General features: G+C 50.7%; 1 protein-coding gene across 4 annotated transcripts in view; it reads left to right on the forward strand.

The window, feature by feature from the left end:
- The window catches only part of RNF213 (ring finger protein 213), a 102,101-nt gene that overhangs the window by 21,014 nt on the left and 63,548 nt on the right, over positions 1-17,539 (forward strand). For 2 of the 4 annotated variants that reach the window (XM_027624601.2, XM_027624603.2), the window contains exons 9-16: positions 2,219-2,502; positions 3,374-3,630; positions 5,393-5,590; positions 8,202-8,424; positions 8,968-9,023; positions 10,140-10,293; positions 13,039-13,209; positions 16,928-17,017. In XM_027624601.2, coding sequence (XP_027480402.2) covers positions 2,219-2,502; positions 3,374-3,630; positions 5,393-5,590; positions 8,202-8,424; positions 8,968-9,023; positions 10,140-10,293; positions 13,039-13,209; positions 16,928-17,017 — 1,433 coding nt within the window. The remainder of the gene's footprint in view (positions 1-2,218; positions 2,503-3,373; positions 3,631-5,392; positions 5,591-8,201; positions 8,425-8,967; positions 9,024-10,139; positions 10,294-13,038; positions 13,210-16,927; positions 17,018-17,539) is intronic. The other 2 variants (XM_027624602.2, XM_027624604.2) reach the window with 2 other exon arrangements.

The following is a 17,539-nucleotide window of genomic DNA, read 5'->3' on the forward strand; positions in this document are numbered from 1 at the left end:
CCCCGTGGGCTGAGCAAGACCGGGCAGTGTGGGCGCTCGGATCTCCGAACGTCGAGAGATGAAGCCTATTTGATAGTAAAGTCCTTTTTCGAGCGGTTGGCCTGTCAGCTCCCGAGAGGCCTGTCTCCATCCGTCTGTAGCCCGGCGCTCCTCCCTGTTGCTCGGCCGTGAGCTCCGTGGGCCTTCAGACGCAGGGTGACTGTCGGGACCTGGGGCTGCTGGTGCCTGAGCCGAGCGGGCGGGTTGGGGCGTCGGAGCGGGCCGGAGCTGAGGCCTGGTGACCAGTGGGAGGGTTCACGGGAAGACCTTGGCTGGCTTTCCGCGGGCCAGGAGGTCATTGCTTGAGCCCAGGTGCAGGGTGCCCCAGCCGCTGACATCATCCCTGCAGGCGATTTGCGAAGGGTGTCTGGAAGGTGCTGGAAACGTGGTGATTGAGAGAGGTTTTGTGCTCTGCTCCATCTCGTGTGGCAGTGGCTCATCTATAGTAACTTAAATAAACGCAGGTTTCCTTATTTCCAGTGCGGGTGGGGGAGAGGTGGCTGCCCCGCTTCCTCCCTTTAAGCGTCCCCGCTGAGCGTGAGCCTCAGTGGCCAGGCTGCCAGAGTGGGGGTTCCGGGCTGCAGCCCCGTGCCCCAAGAGACCCAGACCAAGGAAGCACATGCTGGTGGCCTGGCTCTGGGGGGCCTGAGTGTTTCCCTCCATGGTCCCTCCGCGGCCCTCCATGGCCCTCCACGGTCCCTACACTGTCCCTCCACGGTCCCTCCGCTGTCCCTCCGTGGTCCCTCCACGTCCCTCCGCGGCCCTCCGTGGTCCCTCCGCTGTCTCTCCATGGTCCCTCCGTGGTCCCTCCACTGTCCCTCCGCGGTCCCTCCATGGCCTTCCGCAGTCCCTCTGCCGTGTGCCGGTGCCGTTCTGCCTGGAACCGGGTGGTGCACCTGCTCTCCGCACCTCTGGCTCCTGCTTCAACATCTCCGCCCTCATCTCTGCTCTGCCCTTTGCTCTGGGGTCTGCCTCTCTGGCCACCTCTCTGTTTCGCTGGGCTTTCATTGGTTTGTTTTATTTCATGGTTTTTCATTCAGTCTGACCGTCTTCAGTGGATGCACTTAGCCTGCTGGTTGCTGCTGGACTTTTGCCATCTTGACCTGTCTTTTCTAATCACCTTGTTTTCATGCCCCTTTTTTGGATATTTTTTCTAACTTGCAGAATTTCTTTCTCTTTCTCTTTCCTCTAGTGGGTTGGAAACTTAAACATTTTATTTCTTTTCTTCTGGTAGATTCTGAGAAACTGAGACCTCTGATGTCGCCCCTCCCCCCATCCCAGGGTCGAGGGTGTCCCCTTCACAGGAGCCCCGGGTGGCACTCCTTCCCCCTCTGGGGTGGGGGTCTGGCCAGGCCAGGAGCTCACATGGGCCTCTGGAAGTGGGACGCAGAGAGCAGGAAAAGCAGTAATTCCCAACAGTAATTTCAAGTTCTCGCCAGGCTGGGATGGAGCAGGGGTTGGGTGAGTGGGGACCTCTGTGCAGACAGTGGGAAGCAGAGAGTACCCGCTCTTCCTGAGACTTGCACATTCCGATCTTTATGACTGAGTTTACGTGTTCATGTTGCCTCTGGCCATCTTACTGATCCTTTGGTCTTCTAATTATTTTGCAGCTGGTTTTGCTGGATTTCCTAACCAGCACTCGTACCCTTGCACCTAGTCCCAAGAGCAGGGGTGGACTCAGCCCTTGCCGTGCATCAAGGGCTCTGTCTTGTCTGTCCTGCATGGAGTGGGCGTCATAGCTCCCAGCACAGAGGAAACTAGCTCTTGTAACTTAGCAAAGTGGGGTGCTCAGCTGCTAGTGAGTGCAGTTTCGGGATGGAATTCTTAACCTCTGTGTGATCACTTTCTAATGAACCCATGTACCAAGTGGGCTGAGCCATCTGGTTCAGTAAAGACATGTTTAGAGTATTTTCAGGCCAGCTGAATTATGGGACCTTGGGTCCCCTTCTAATCACTGTGGGACGGCAAGGGTCTGTGTCCTAAACACAGCTGTGCTCCCCCATGGGACCAACCTCCGTGTTGCTCCTCCGCCGGCGGGTCCCGGGCCCACATGAGTTCGGTTCCTTCCCTTCCTCTGCCTTCTCCAGTCCGTTGGTCCGCCTGCCGGGGAGGGGGCCTGTGCCTAGGTCAGCGCGTTCGCATGGCCCACGGTGTGGCGTTTTCCTCTCTTTACTCTTAGACTGGCACCAGTACGATGATGTGGTTCGTATGAGGTGCCCGGGGATGCTTCAGAGGATGATGAATTCTCTAACGGACGGTATAAGGAAGGACGTGGTGAAGGGGAAGCAGATCGCGGCCACCATTATGCTGAACAGCATCTTCAGCATCCTGCAGACCTGGAACGCCATTAACCTGAAGAGCTTTTTTACCCAGTTCCAGCAGTTTTATTTTGTCGTGAAAGTGCCCATGATCTACGAAGGCCAGGCACAGCCCTGGCACGCTCTGCAGTACGACGAGAAGGAGGTACTGGGTGTCAGGGGTGTCCCCCGCCGCTCCCCTCACCTTCTGGGCAGTCCGCACCACCCCTCTTCTTACCGGCAGGGGTTGTCCCGGGGAGCAGATGGGGGCAGGTGGACGTCGTCCTGCCCATCATGCAGGCGCTGCTGCTTGCGGATTCTCGGTCCTCCCCTTGTTCTTCCTTCCCCACCCCACGCCCACCCCACCCCTGGTCCCCCCTCCTCTCCTGGCCCCACCCCCACCCCACCCCTGGTCCCACCTCCTCTCCTGGCCCCACCCCCTCTCCTGACCCCACCCCCACCCCACCCCTGGTCCCACCTCCTCTCCTGGCCCCACCCCCACCCCACCCCTGGTCCCACCTCCTCTCCTGGCCCCACCCCCACCCCACCCCTGGTCCCACCTCCTCTCCTGGCCCCACCCCCACCCCACCCCAGTTCCCACCCCCCTCATCCCCTTGCCCCCCCACCTGGCCTCTGGGGGAGTGGAAGGAATGGGTGGAACCCTCCTTTATCATCTCTCCCCCAGCGTTTTGGGATGGCTCTGGCAGTGTTGAGAGGAACCTGGGCCATTTCTGAGATGGAAGCTGGACCCTTGCAAGCATGGAGGGACCCCTCCACCAGGCAGGGTTTCTGGACGGCACCATTGGTGGTAGCTCCCAGCAAAGGCCCCGGGGCCACTAGGCCTGGGGAGTGGGGGGTGCTCAGGGTTTGTTGGGGAGGGCAGGGCAGTGGGATGGCCCCTCCATGGGAGCTGTCTCTGCCCCTCGGGGGCCTTGGTCCCCTGCCCAGCTGACGTGGCGCTGAGGGCAATGAAGGGGGCCCCTCTCACACCCCTGATGGCTTCAACTCCATGGTTCTGTCTTCTCTCCTGGGACCAGGTGAAGAGAAACCTGTGGGAGTATTTGAAAAAACAAGCTGCGCCATTTCTGGAAAGAACTGGGGACCCTCTGCCTGAAGACAGCCCAGTGAGGAGTAAATTGAGAATGGGCCTGATTATCCTTTTTGCAGTGGAAAAATTTGACATTCCCTTATCAGAGAATGACCTGGTGTTGCTCTGTACCCTTCTTTGCTTGAACGCTGGTTCAGCAGGTGACCTTGACAGTGACCTAAGGCACATCTTTGGAACATGTCACAGGTATTGTGTGTGTGTCAAATGATTTTATAGCTGTTTATAATGATGATCTGATTATACAAATGAGCGTTTGTCACAGGTTGGATGCAGACGTGCCAGGAGTAAAGTCTGCCCGTGATTTCACTCACCTGCCACTTCAGTGTCTGCCTCGCCAGCCTTCTTCCTAGCATATGTTTGGTTTTTACTTTTATTACTCTTCTATCGAATAGCCTGCTTTTGAGAAGCTTTATGGTATATCATGCCTCGCCCCTGATGACCCAAAGTGAACAAACCTTTTTTTTGTTTAATTAAGAAAATAAATAAAGGAGATGGGACACCTGGCTGGTTCAGCCGGTAGAGTGGACCACTCTTGATCTCAGGGTTGTGAGTTGGAGCACCATGTTGGGTGTAGAGATGACTTAAAAATAAAATCTTTAAATTGATTTTTTTTTTTTTAAGTAGGCTCCACACCCAACGTGGGCCTCCAACTCACAACCGCAAGATCAAAGTCACACACTCCACCGACCGAACCAGTCAGGTGCTCCACATAAAAATGAAATCTTAAAAAAAGAAAAACAAAACAGGAAAAGTGTTTTATTTGAGCCCAAGTTAAAGCAGCTAACTGGGACACACACCAAGAGGAGTACGCATGCTCCGGGGAGGGAACACGAGGTGCAGGTGATATGTGCTTTTTACAGAAGGAGTTACAGATCATCACAACGAAGGACATTCCAGAAAGTTACAGACTTTATCTTAATCTTATGGGAACCAGGACGTGTTTTCTCTTTTTCTTATCTTTCTGTTTGGAATGCTCCTTTTTTGATTTATTTATTTATTTATTTTAAATGAAGCGGACATACCATGTGTGCTCTGGGCAGAAATAGAGCCTGTGGGTTGAGATCATTTTGACCTTTGTAAATGTCAAAGTTTAGCTTCCCTGGGAGCCAGGGAGCAGCACCCACAAGCACGAAAACTTGAAAATGTCCTGTATCACCCTGTGTACCTAAGGTTGCAGGGATTAGGGTTTGAAGATTGACTGTAGGGGCCCAGCCCAGGCACGCCTGTGGAAGCAAGGGGGGTGCTCTCCCTGGGCCTCAGCCGCAGTGCGCTGGGCCAGGTGCGGTGTGGAGGCACCAGCCTGCCCTGAGGAGCCTCCGTTGTCCCAGGTGGAGGGGCCCGCCCAGCACCCGGTGATTTCAGGGCCTTCCTGTGCTATTTTCGGCAGCCGTGTGACCGGAACTAGAGGGTGGTAGGAGGCGGCCTTCCCTGAGCAGTGAGTCTTATTAGGACATCTGCCTCTTGGTCTTACAAACTTGAAACACTGAGTGCAACACTACATTTTTTAAGAGAGAGGAATTGGCAGCAAATGTACAGAGGTTTTGAGTGTTTCCAAGAACCGGCGAGCATTAATATCTTGCGACTGTAGGCAGTTTGCTGTGTGTTGTTGGCAGGCTGCCCCCCTGCACTGGCAAAGTGGCTTTATATCTGGATTTACTGTTGCCAGAGGGTCTGGGCTCACAGATCACATAGCCCCCCTGAACCTCAGCTGTCAAGGGGGATAGACGTTTGCTGTGGGGCTTCAGGGAAGGCCTGTCCAGAGCCTGATGCTTCACAGGGTGCCGAGGGCGCCCCGGATGTCCCATGCAACCACGTTTCTCCTGGGGCTAGTCACTCTTCTCGGCCGTCCCCAAATGCTCCTTCCCTCCTCCGTGCGGGTTGCCGTCAGACCCCCGGGGCAGGACATTGGCCAGCCCAGCTCACCGTGGGCTCTCTGCTCCCTTCCCAGCTGGCGAGAGTTCTTGGTCAACCTGTGCCGACAGTGCATAGCGAAAACAGTGGACCTCTGGGTGTTCACCCTGCCCGTCTTGCACCACTGCCTGGCATCATCCCCTCAAGGAAAGGACTCCAGGATGCAGCCTGAGGACACCTGGGCGGCCCTGGAAGGAATCTCCTTCTCTGAGTTTCGGGAAAGAAGGCTAGATCAGTAAGTTGTAGAGCTGCACGTCCATCTGTAAATCTTGGAATCACGGCTGTGCTTCGGGGATCACCGGTGGGCCCCCTGGGTGCACACATTCCCGCTTCTAGGGCTCTTTTAAAATGACTTCTTCAATAAATTTTAAACATACCAGAAATGTAATGAAGAATATGAAAAAGAAAAAAACAGCCTGCATTCCCAGAGATAATCATTGTTGCTAACACTTTGGCATGCACATTTCTGGGATTTTGTCCAAACACAGCTTTGCGGGCACGTTAGGTGCTTGATAACAGCGACAAATTCTGTATTCTGTTTTCCAATGGGCTTTTTTTCACTTCACAGTACTTTGTGAGCAACTCCATGTTGGTAAACATGCAAGCTACATTGTTGTAATGACTGCTTACTCATTAGAACTTATTTTTACTTAAGCAGTGACTGGGCATGTGGATTATTTCTTCTTCTGCACTCTGACTTTGTGAGCATACGTGCTTTGATGAGCATCCTTGTTGCTTCCCTGTCCAATTCGTTCCTCAAGCTAGATCCCTGAAAGCAGTACTGCCAGGTAAAGGCTTGGCACATGGTACGTGCAAATCTTGAGGTAGTGAAGTACTAGATTCCAGGTGAGCAAAGCTTTCTTAGAGAAGACACAGAAAGGCACAATCCACAAACGAAAAATGGTAATCGAACTTAAGTACAAAAATCAAATCAAAATTAAATAAAAAATTTTAAAAAGATGAATATTTCTGCTCAGTTGCAAGCACAATGCCCCCCGTTCACATTGTCTTGTGTCAGAGAAAGGAATCCAAGTCTCCCCTGCTCCCACCCCTCCATCAACCCAGTACACTCCTGCCCATAGGTTCTTAGGGATTAAAATAGCTCAATTAAGTTATTGCTCCTTCACTATTATTGGAACCTTTAGAAGTTAAAGCCCAGTTAAGATTATTTAGATCACTGCATATATTTTAAGGACCCTTCAGTGGTGTACAAACTGTCTGGAAGAAATTCAGTTGTTGACAATGGAGAATGGCAAGCACCAGCCTTGGTCTTAAAGATCCTGTCTTTCAGGCAGAGGTGGTCTTTACTATGCCGTGAACCTTCATCCATATGATCTTTGTACCCCTGTGACTTCTGTGGCACCTCACTTTATTTATTTTCCAGTGGTCATCTTCTGGGGTCTCCAGTACAGTGTCACAGAATCAGCATAATTTAAAGACCTTCACTGGGCTCACTTGGACTGTTTGATCTGGAGCATTCACTTAGTCACTCATCGAAATGCTTAATTCATAAATCACTGCAGCCAGTATGGAAAACAGTACGGGGGTTCCTCAAAAAGTTAACAGCGGAGCCACCCTTGAACCAGAGGTCCCTCTTGTGGGTGTGTATCCCAAGGAAATGAAATCGGTATCTCAAAGGCATACGCACAGCCCCATGGTCTCTGCGGCATTATTCACAATAGCCGAGACATGGAAACCACCGAGTGCACATTGACCGATGAGTGGATAACAAAGATGTGAGACATGCATACACACACACACACACACACACACACACACACACACGGGAATATGATATGTACGATAGCACTTGTGTGGAATCTAAAAAAGTCAAATTCGTAGAGACAGAGAGTAGAATGGAGGCTGCAGGCAGAACTCGGAGGTGTTGGTTATTGTACAAATGTCCAGCTAGAGGATGGGTAAGTTCTGGGACCCTAATGTGCACTACAGTTAGTAATACTGTATGATAGACTTCCAGGTTGCGGAGAGAGTATATCTTTTTTTTTTTTATGTTATGTTAATCCCCATACATTACATCATTAGTTTTTGATGTAGTGTTCCATGATTCATTGTTTGCATATAACACCCAGTGCTCCATGCAGAACGTGCCCTCTTTAATACCCATCACCAGGCTAACCCATCCCCCCACCCCCCTCCCCTCTAGAACCCTCAGTTTGTTTCTCAGAGTCCATCGTCAAGAGAGTAGATCTTAAATGTTGTTAGCACAAGAGAGGAATGGTGGTCATGTGATGTGGCGCTGGCCCTAGCTAATCCTTCGGTGAAGTGTATCAAGTCAACACATCGTACTCGTTAAGCTTACACAACATTAGATGTCAGTGATATCTCAATAAAGCTGGAAAAAGTGCTTAAATCTTAGTGAAGGTTTCTGCATGGTAAGATATATACATCACATAATTTGCCCTCTTAATCGTTTCTGGTGTGGAGTTCAGTGGCATCTGACACACTCGCGTTGTTGGGCCTCCACCTTCCGTCCCAGAGGTTTTTCAAATCGAAACCCTGTCCGCATTAAGCAACATTTCTGTTTCCCCTGTGCCCCACCCCCCGGGTAAGCACCATCCTACTTTCTGTCTCCGTGAATTTGCGCACGCTAGGGACCTCACGGAACTGGAGTCAGAGTGTCTGTCCTCGCGCCACCGGCATCGTGTCTTCAAGGTTCATCCATTTTGGTGAATTCTTAATATGTTATTGTTTGCTTTTCATTTGATTCAATTATTTTTGAAGTTGGAACTTTATAGGTCTCTTCTCACATGACTGTATTTACCTTAACTCTGTGTGTGTGTGTTGACCCCATGGCTGCCCTTCTGTTCCTGTCCTCCCTTATACAGGACACAGTTAGTTCAGCTCATGGGAGAGCAGAGCCATTTGCTGAACGTAGATGCGTGTCTGTTCCGGTCCTGGTTCAGTCTGCTGCCTCTGAGCAACTTGGTTTCCTATATGAAGAACCTCATAGACCATCTGAGTCACTTCCCAGCTCGAATCCTGGACTGCCTTCTAGGGACTTGGTACCGGCTTCAAGGGTTTACAGAAGTCTTTGGCAAAAATCTGGAGGTCTGTTGTCTGTTGTCCGGAACAGGCTCTCGAGTCCTTGCTTAGCAACAGCAGATCAGAAACTAGACATTCAAGGCCTGTGATTCCTTTTTTTCTGAAATCCTGGCCGGGTGAAGCACTTTGAAACCAGAGACGTGGTGGGGTCGCTGTTTCTTAGGGCTACAGGGGTGCTCTGCTTCCCATTACTCTGGAGCGGGGGACCCAGGCGTTCAGGCCGTGTGTGTGTGTGTGTGTGTGTGTGTGTGTGTGTGTGTGTGTGTGTGTGTGTGTTGGGGCGGGGGTCCAGGCAGGGCCCACACAGCTGCTCTCTTCTTTCCCATTTCGTGGGGTGCAGAAAACAGTATAATCTTAAATCCTGAATTTTATTTGTGAAGGATGTAAGCTTGGTTCTTGAGCACCTTAAAAACTCATTTGTAGAAACAAAAGAACCCATTGTTTTGCTGTATTTAGGTTGTTTGGTTTTTTTTTTTTTTCAGTTCTGTTTTCAGAAAGATGGTGGCGTTATGATTAACTCTTTCCTGTCTTTTCTCTTCACTGCCCTAGAACATTGAGGAAATTTTTCAAATGCTGTTGCACCTCCTGGATATTTATCAGGACAAGTAAGTAGAAATGTGAAAAGCAGCCTCTGTCTTGCACGAGGTTACCCACACACACACTGACTGGCAGTGCCTCCTATTTGCTGTTGAAATCAGAAGGTCCTCAAAATATATCCCACCTCCTTTTTGAGCTATTAACATCCTGGTTTTGTTTTGTCTTGTTTTAAGGGAAAATAATAGATATCAGCTGTTAAGATTTTGGTTTATTTCCATCTAGTCTTTTTTCCTATACATTTTCTTCCATTTATTTTTTAAATGATCACCATATTGCATATTCATGCTTGTGTTCTGCATTTCTTTAATGTTGGTCTCTGTATGTTTTTTGCAAGTCAGGCCGGTTGAAAATAAAAATCAACTGTAGCTTTACGTAGTTATCTGAAATCATTTGCTCCTACAGATTTGTATGACCTCTGACACCCCAAAGGAACACTATACAGCAAAATGCAGAACAACAGAAACCCACGCGTGGCTGATAGGTGTTTCCTGAGATTCTCGGGGCTTTACCCATATCACCTCCCCTGAATTTTTAGGGTGTTCAGGATGGCTGTGGGGGCGTCAGATCTGTTAATGTCAAGCCCTGGTGGCTTCAAGGCCTCCCTGGGGTCCGTCACAGAAGCACCCCCACAGCGCCTTTCTCCCCACACCTGCCGCACCGCGTTCTGGTCAGCTCCCGTCAGCTGGGGCCGTGTGCCAGCCAGGGAAGGCGAGACCTGGTCCCCACGCACAGTGCCCGTTCTAGCACTTTTCCCCTTCCCTCCCTCCTTCCCTCCCTGGATCTTTCTGAATTTTTTTCAGATTTATGTAGTATCTTAATCTTCAGTGATACACATCCCTAGCTGCTTTTTTTCAAATAAGGGGCTACACTTGGGAATAGTGTCACTTGCTTTTGTTAAAACAGTTCAGACCATGGAGACAAACCAAAAGGACTTCGTTTCTTTTATATCTTGATCATAAGTTCAGGATCTATTGAAACGTTCCCGATGTTAGCCTGTATGGGATCAGAACCATGCCTTACTCGTAGGCATTTTGAAGGGAAGGAGCTTGTCAGGGATCATGGGTACTGTTTTCTCACATCTCCTAAATGACTTCAATGATCTCTCTTAACTCTTTGCGGGGTAGGATTCTTGAGGAGCCCTTGATACAGTCCTACTTGACTGTGTGCCTGAGACTTCATGAAACTATCTGCAGAATCACAAAAGACCAAAAGTTTTATGAGCTGCCTGCCTTATCTGCTGAGATTGTTTGCAGAATTATTACACTTAAGCCTCTAGTGGTAAGTGGAACACACACACCATGTCGCACCCACAATAAGTATGGAATTTCAAGTGGCCTCAACTCAGAACGGAGATCAGCTGGTTTCTAGGATTGCTAAAGGGAGACAGAGTGGCTGATTCCGTCCTCAGATATTTGTTGGGCACCTGCCCCGTGCCCGGTTCTGTTCTGTGCATTGAGAATGTTTTGGTGAGCGAGTCTGCACGCTTGCCCTCCTAGGGCTTCTGTTGGAGGCAGAGAGGCAGTGCAGGGGTCAAAGTACAGAACATCAGATGAATGGGTTAATTAAAGAGCAGTGCAGGTGGCTGGGAGGTCAGGCAGGGTACCCACAATGTGTACCCGAAACGCGTGTCCATGCATGGTCGTTCCCACGTGACCTCATTTCCTGCACACTGTTCCTGAAAGGCAGCAGCCGAGTCCACCTGTCCCAAGTGCACACCTCAGGGCCTTCCACACGGGTGCACGCCCTTGTGCTGCCCCCGAATCAAGCTGCAGGGCGACCCGGGTGCCCTGTGCCCTCTCCCCCCACTCCCTCCGCACGCCTCCCAGTGGGAACCGCCTTCTGTCTCCTACCACCGAACCTGAGTTTTGCTTGTCTTTGAACTTCCTGCGCTTTGTGTCTGCTTGCTTCACCGAACACTGTGTCTCTGAGACTCATGCCCGTTGCTGCTCACGGCAGCACTGGCTTCTTCTTTTGTACTCTTTGCACGCTTGAGTTTATGGGCTTCAATTTGAAGATGATAGGAGATTTTATATTTACACTGACCAATTTTTTGTTAACTGTATTGCGATTCAGAACCGGGATGTTAGTGGTAGAAGAGAATTCAGTGTATGTTTTAACTTTATTCCTTTCACTTTTTCTTCTTTAAAATACAAAAAAAAAAATTAAGATAACTATTATTGGTAAGATGATTGCTTTTTATGAAGCAAGTGTCATTTAAACCATCACAGGCTGGTGCCCACTTCGAAATAAGCTGTGTTTAGGAAATCTGTCGGTTTTCTAGGGTATATTTTCCTGCAGAAAAGAAGTCTTAAATGTGGGTTGGAACCCCAGACCAGTGTAATCTACATCATGGTAAAAATACTCTACCCTTGCCATAAAAACAAAAAGGTTTGCAAAACTATAATTCAACAAAAGTGTATGATGAGTTTTCAACCAGCTTCTGGATAGGTCCTGACACAGAGGGTTAACGGGGATTGGCAGAACACCAGATGGAGAAAAGCTAGAAGCCCACATGTGAGCCTTCCAGCTTAGATTCTCAGGCTTGGGCTGTTCACTTCTTGCCTGTCTCGGCCTGGCAGGGCTGTGCTGGGTGCAGGGACACCAGGATGGGGGTGACAAAGGCCTTCCTTTGCAGTGAGATCTCTGGGGGGGTACCCAGTGAACACGTAACTGCAACACAGGAGACAGACAGTAAGCTGGAGTCAATAAGGTGCCCTGAGAACTGAGGGCAGGGCTTGCGTTCCTATGAAGAGGACACAGCCCTCACTGGGTCAGGGAGGAGGAACGTCGCCATTCCCGAGGGCCTGCAAGGAACGGAGTGTGGCAGGAAAGGAGCCAGGTCCAGACAAGGCCAGATCACAGGGAAGGCACACCATGCTGAAGCTTCTGGATTATTCTAGAAAGTGCTGTGCCATTCAGGGATTTACAACAAGGGCTGAGATGTCCAATTTTCAGCTGAGAACCATTGCCACCTCTTGCCATCCCCTGATCCGGCATGCTGGCCAGGCACACCTCCAGCCACCCTCCCAAGCATCTGGTGCCCTCCTTATATTTAGGGACAGAGCCTCCTCCTGCCCCAGGCTGGGTTCCGTCCCCTTCGTGAGCCTTGGGAATACCTCGTACTTTCCCTACTTGGCACCTACCATGGTTAACGACCAGATGCCTGCCTGTCTGTGGATGGTTGCCTGCTCCCCTGCAGCATCAGCATCTGCTGGGCCACCAGGCAGGAGGGAGGGCATGTGGTGGTTCTCAGGGAGTGGAATGTCCCTGGAGGGAGGAGTGGCAGCAGATCCCGTTGTGGGTCCTGACACTTCTAACCTGTGGGACTCCGTTGAAGAACACACGCTACCACAGAGCTGGGAAGACCCTCCCAGGGCCTCAGGGAGCAGCTGCCGCCTGCACTCATGCAACTGTGCTTCTGCTGCGGTGGGGAGGCATTGCCAGATCCCGTGGCCCCAGGGAACACGGATCTTCCAGAGGGAGAGAGGGAGTAGGGGAAGCCTCATGGGAAGAAAGCATGGACGGGAGGTGCCTTGGGTTTACCTCTGGCCCACGGCAGGCTGTTTCTGTGGCCAAAGAGCAGGGGTTTGCATGACACACTAGAAGGGGGGGTGTCTCTGAGCTGCTGGAGGCTCTGCGATTGGGGCGCATCCTTTCCCAGCCAGTCTGGAGGAGGTGGGCAGGCATGGTCTGGGCTGGCATGATCTGCTCGTTGCTAAGGCTGGGTCCCCTGTGCTGTCACTGTGCTGGGGCGGTTCACGGGGGTGGAAAGCTTGTCCTTCCCATCCCTCCCCCACTTTGCCTGAGCTGTCAGCTCCCAGAGCGAACCCAGAGTCCAAGAAAATTGAAGCGCCTTGAAATGCAGGCCCTGGTGAGGCGGGTGTCCCAAACGCACTCATGTGACTCAGAGGTTGCTGTTCTCGAGCGCCCGCTGTGGATTGAGAAGGGAGAGTGGTGTCTCCAGAATAGTCTGAGTCACAGCTTGGGGACCATCATACCCCCCCCCCTCCTCTCCTGCTGCAGCAGGATTCAGCCGAAGGGCCGAGAAAGGAAGCCGGGAAGATTTCTGTGCAAACAGTATTCCAGGGGACAGTCACCGGGACAAGAACTTGGCTTCAGGGCATTTTCCAGAAGCCCATCTTTTGGCACACCTACTTGTCACCTGTCATGTTCAGATACCAGGAGGAAATCAAGGTAAGCTCTGCTGGGCTCAGATGCTGGCCAAAGGGGTCCGAGCAGGGATGCAGCATGCTGGCCCTGGGCTGGTGCTCCATCTGCAGGATCAGAGAGCCCAGTGCTGGCCGCGCTGCCCGCAGGCCCCCATGACAGGCCTCGTGGGAAGTGCAGGGACACGGGGCCTTCGGGCTCTGTTTGAGCAAGGAAGGTGGGAGGTAGTTATGGCTGGAAATGTCAGGAAACAGTGGAGGCAAGAGGTACTTGAAGGGGAAACTGGGCAGAAGGGTTTCTGACGTCAGAGAGGGAAATCAGCCTCAGAAAGGCTGGGAGGTTTCTAGAACGAGGCTGGATGAGGTGTGGGGGGACAGGGGCCACTGTGGGGTCTGGCCCATGGGGGTCACCTAAGCGCGAGCGGACGAGTTGCTCGGAGACGGAGGGGTGGGAAAAGGGATGTGCCGAAGGTTGGGGGTGCTTTACGTCCTCTCCTGTTTTTTATCCTAATGCCTTAATGTCTTCTTCCTACAAGTTATGAAGGGTCTCCCACTCGAGCTTCCAGGGTGTTGGGGAGACCACGGAACCCACTTAAAATGATCTCCATGCTTGACATATTTTTGGCCATCCTGTTGATGTGCCACGTGACCCCTCTGGCTTTATGGGACTGGGTTAGGTCCTGCAGGGTTGTCTACACGTCCTCTCCGTTTCCTTTCTTGTTCCCCCGCAAAACTATAGAGGTGACTGCCACTGAGGAAAATGTCCGAAAGGAAAACATTGACCAAGGAAAGCATATGATCCTCAGAGGCTGCAGGTTCTCCTGGCTGGTGGCCAGCGAGTCAGCAGTGTGTATGCGGCTGGTTCCATACTTCAATCCTGGAGCGATGCGTGGTTTTCCTTCCCGCGTCTGCCTGGGGTGATGCAACTAGTATCTGGCTCGTGGCTCATTTCCAGATTCTCCTCAGTCTCCTAATCAGACCTAGCCTCTACGTCAGTGCCCGTTTCCCATCAAGATAGAAAGTGGCTGCACATGTTGGTCCCTCGCATAGAATAGACTAGAATGTGGGCAAACCCCCCCCAAAAGGATAGAAAGTTGCAAGTTTCAGCTTGTGACTCTTAAGCATCAGAAAAGTCTTCTGTAATTGCTCTGTGAAATTTCAGACTAAGACTTAAACCCCACCGAAACAAAATGATTGAATTATTGAGTTATAATTGCTGAGTTATTAAATGTTATTTCAAGATTTCAAATGGTATAATCCCCCAAACATTAAGAATGAGTTCAGGATGGCTTTTGGTCCATGGACACGAGGATGATTTTCAGTTAAAAGCAGTAATAATGGTGAAATGATAATGTTAATTAAAATGTCATTGAGTGTCCCCTCTGAGGCTGGTGCTGCTGTCACCCATCTCATGGAGGAGGCAACCACGGTTTGGGGAAATGGGGCAAACCCAGCCCCATCTTCAAGATGGACACAGCTGTGGAAAGTGATGAGCAACCCAGCCAAATGGCTCATTTTACCAGTTTCAACAGGATATCACCTTCCAGGGACACTTTAACGGGATGGTCATAAAATCACACAGCTGAGACCGTACAGGAACAGGGCTGATGACCCTCGCTATATCTCAGACTTGCCACTTCTCCACACGAAGGGGAAAAGATCACGAATCCAAATACTCAGAGCACAGAACTTCTGGCACTCACCCTGAGAGGGACCGAGGCTGAGATCAAAGTGAAGAAAATGCACATGAGTCTCAAACTATTTAGAAACTTCATGGTTGGTGGTGGAACAGATGTAGTAGTTCTGGAGCGATCTGTGTGTCCTGTTAAGACTGAGCAAATAGCACAGGAGTCAACACCGTTGGGAGCCGGAGTTCTTTCTCACCGTGGAGAAGGGAGATGCGGCAAAGGGCAAGGGGTCAGCGGTGTTGGTGTGAACTCATGACCCAAAAAGCTGTAGTGGTTCCTAGCTCTCTCCACTGAAAGGCCTAAAAATCAGGACAGCCAGGCCCAGGAGCACAGTGGGAACCCCAGGCATGGCTGCTAAATACCAGCCCCATGAAGAAACCTGTGCTTCTGGAAGGACAGCAGGTTCCAGAGGCAGCAGGAAGAGTGCAGCGCCAGCCTGGGGCCAGTGGTTGGAACTGGAGTGATGGCGGCTGGCATCCTAGAGTAGACCCTGGGATGGAGATGAGCTGCACCTGTAGTTCATGCTGCTCTAGCAATGCCCGTTCCCTAGCTTCGATAGCCCTGCTGAGGCCAAGGAAGGCATGAACTTCAGGGGAAGTTGGGTTGAGCATACATGCGAACTGTCTTATCTTTGCAGGATTTCTACAAATTGAAAGTTATCCCACATGTTTAAAAAAGGACACAGAAGCTAGTCTGAAGGGACAATTAGCCAAATCTAGGACAATTTGATCATCCAAATGAGTAACACCATTACTGGATTACAAGTCATTGATACTTATTTATAGAAGAAAAGGAGGGGGAGAGAGAAAGGAAAGTTTTTTTTGCTTTTTGTTTTTTGTTTTTTTAAGCAGGCTCCATGTCCAGTGTGGAGCCTGACTCAGACCTCGATCTCGTGACCCTGAGATCATGACCTGAGCCAAGATCAAGGGCCAGATGCTTAACCGACTTTTTTTTTTTCTTTTAATGAAGAATGCAGCTGGCTGGCTCAGTCCGTAGAGCAAGTCTCTACCTCAGCGTCGGGGGTTTAAGCCCCACAGTGGGCATGGAGCCTACTTAAAAAACAAAAGAAAACAAAAAACACCCTTCATTCTGTAACATGGCAGGAGTAATGGACGTAGGCAAGATTCTTCCGTGGGTGAACTCAGTGCATAGGAGTGTGGGGGAGCAGGATATCCAGCGTAGCCTGCCACAGATGACCATTTAATGCAAAGGAGAAAAGAAATCCGGCAGCCCTTGCTGTCAGCCCTGATGGGACAGGGGTCTCATGGCCTCCTTCTGCAAGTCTCTGATGCGACAGCACTCCCGAGGTCTCAGGCGAGCCGTGGGAAGGTGCTGACTCTCGACCCTGCGTGACCTACAAAAATACATTTTCAATGTGGCTCAACTTCATAGTGTTCCTGCCAAAAAAAATCAAATTTGGGTCTCCTCCCGGGAGAATTATGAGCCAGATCAGGTTGAGAGACAGTCTACGGGACAGCAGAGTGTGGACAGCGCCCCCATCAGAGGACTGGGTCCCACTGACATGAAGTGCCCTGAGTGTGACACGTGGATCATGATCATGCAGAAGGGCCACGGTGTTCGGAGATGCCTGCCCAAGTATTTCAGGGCCACATGGCGCAGTACCTGCAACTTCTCTTCCAGTGGTTCTGCAGAGAAAGTGCTTCTTATAGAGCGAGCACAAAAGAGAGGATGCAGCTGTTGAGTATTAACACCTGGGGAATCCAGTTGAAGAAACACGGATGTCCATGGACCATTCTTGTAACTGTTTTTCTATGTTCGAAGGTTTTTGAAATAAAGCAAGGGAGAGAAATACTTTCAGAATAAAAACCAGTTACACGGTAGAAGGACCATCCTGGTTGCCCGGTCCTGTCAGGGCCCTTCCTTCTCAAAGGCTGGGGTGGGTGGCTCTGACTTGCCACTGACAGTTCACCAGCGACAAAGGCTCAAAACCCAGGTGCCCATCGCCCCTGGAACTGCCATAATAGTCTTTCCTTTTTCATAGAATTCATCCTGGCACTTAGTTGTCATGTGGCTGTCACTGACATGTGGGCTTTGCAGGTCTGGAGACGGCTGGCGGAAATAAACTTCCCCGTGGAGTATGGCTGGAAGGAGTCCTTGATGGGGGACTTGGAAGGGAGAATCAAACAGGTACCAGAAGTCAGGGTGTTCTTTTCAGGGGGCACGTTGATGAATCCAGACCATCTGTAACAACCTACAGGTAGAAAGGTGCATTTGAATGGATAGCCCTAGTGTGCGCAGGGCACTGGGTCAGTATGACCTTGCATTTTTGATCCAGCCTTACTAGTTTGACCAAAGATGATATTCCAGTGAAGAAGAAGGGAACGGGGTCTTGCCACCAGGGAAACCCTAGGTATGGGGAGTAAAGCCCCCCATATGCCGTAGCTCCAAGCGGCTTGCTGGTGACAGAAGCCTGAACCCAGTGACAAATGAAAAGTGTTCTTCATTTTTAAAGCCTGTGACCCTAGGAAAATTAGGGTTTGTTTTTACATGATAGGCGATGTTTATATGTAACTATTAAATGATGCTTTTTAGGGAAGTAGAAACAAGGGGAAATCGCTTATTTTTCAAAACTTACCTGTTTTTGCAAGCTGCGGGGACAGCCGCTTTTTCTGCAATGTAGGAAGGGAGATTCTGAATTGGGAGTCTTGT

This window comes from Zalophus californianus, chromosome 16, assembly GCF_009762305.2.
Source record: "Zalophus californianus isolate mZalCal1 chromosome 16, mZalCal1.pri.v2, whole genome shotgun sequence".
Taxonomy (NCBI): Eukaryota; Metazoa; Chordata; class Mammalia; order Carnivora; family Otariidae; genus Zalophus; species Zalophus californianus.